General features: G+C 44.1%; 1 protein-coding gene across 1 annotated transcript in view; it reads left to right on the top strand.

Annotated features, from left to right (window-relative positions):
• The window catches only part of SPP1 (secreted phosphoprotein 1), an 8273-nt gene that overhangs the window by 4173 nt on the left and 2883 nt on the right, over positions 1-1217 (top strand). Inside the window, exon 4 of the mRNA XM_045284265.1 lies at positions 193-498. Coding sequence (XP_045140200.1) covers positions 193-498 — 306 coding nt within the window. The remainder of the gene's footprint in view (positions 1-192; positions 499-1217) is intronic.

The raw sequence follows: 1217 nt of genomic DNA, 5'->3' as shown, positions 1-1217 counted from the left end.
AGTCAAATGTGATTGATGAGAAAGTGAGGTAGATAGGCCAGACTATTATTATTCCATTGATCCCTGTGGGGATATTTAAGAAAACATGGAAGATGATTCTTCGACTAAGTAAAAGAAAAATAGTACATACTGTAAAGACTGAGAGTAAATGAGAAGTCATATGCAGATTTTTCCGGCCATCGGGGTTTTTAGACCTTCCCAAGCAAATCCTATCAGAGCCACGACCAGACAGATGATGTGGATGCTGACGACAGTGACCACTCGAAGAGCCAGGACTCCGTGGAATCCGATGACTCAGATGACGATGATCATGCAGATGAGCCGGACCATTCTGACGAGTCTCACCATTCTGACGAATCTGACGAAGTCACCACTGATGTCCCAGCAACCGTGCTGTTCACCTCAGCTCTGCCCACAGACTTCTATTCTGATGATGGCCGCGGTGATAGTCTGGGTTATGCAGTGAGGTCAAAACTGAGGAGGATCCATGAAATCAAGGTAAATTCCTTACCAGCTGTATTGGCCACTTCCGACTAGAGCACACATAGGCATTTAGTCTACTCTTTAAATTAAAGAAAGCAATTAAAGAAAGAAAGCAGCAATGGCTTTCTTAATAAACAAGGGAAATCATTGAGCTGTAAATTAAACTGCAGTCAGTGATAGTCAAAGGATCTCGATTTGACACAGCATTGCCATTTACTAAGAAGCCTGGGTGGTGATGCGGAATAAATGCCCGGCTGCTAAATGAGAGGGAGAATAGTGACACAGGCCTTTTGGGGGACAATGTGCAGCCTCAGGAACATGGTAGACTTCTCCATCCTATCGTCCCTGAGTCCGAATCAACTGCATGGTCCTGAGTAGATTAGTTTTGTCTCTGCCATCTACTCGTCACGTGACTTGTAACTTTCACTTCCCTTTTATGTAAAACACAGAGTGTGGCCCTACTTCATAGGCCCCAGATTCTTCTGGCACCACAGGTACTCTTAAACTTTTCCAGTACTTAAAAAAAGGGGGAGGAAGATACATATCTACAAAGTCACCCATTTGGGCTGGTTCAATAGATCCATCCTTCCTCTCCCACCTTTGGTAAACATTGACTAATATACCTTGTTGGCGTCTTTTCACTGCAAGCCATCCAACAATCAGGCTGAACACAAGCCCTGAGTTGGATTGGAAAGGCGAACTTTTGAATGCAAGAGTTGCACATGTACAATGCA

The sequence above is a fragment of the Echinops telfairi genome, unplaced genomic scaffold, assembly GCF_000313985.2.
Source record: "Echinops telfairi isolate 266 unplaced genomic scaffold, ASM31398v2 ScPeMD7_7468;HRSCAF=8506_0, whole genome shotgun sequence".
Classification (NCBI taxonomy): Eukaryota; Metazoa; Chordata; class Mammalia; order Afrosoricida; family Tenrecidae; genus Echinops; species Echinops telfairi.
Note: the sequence above shows the minus strand (reverse complement) of the source record. Positions and strands in the feature narration are given on the sequence as shown.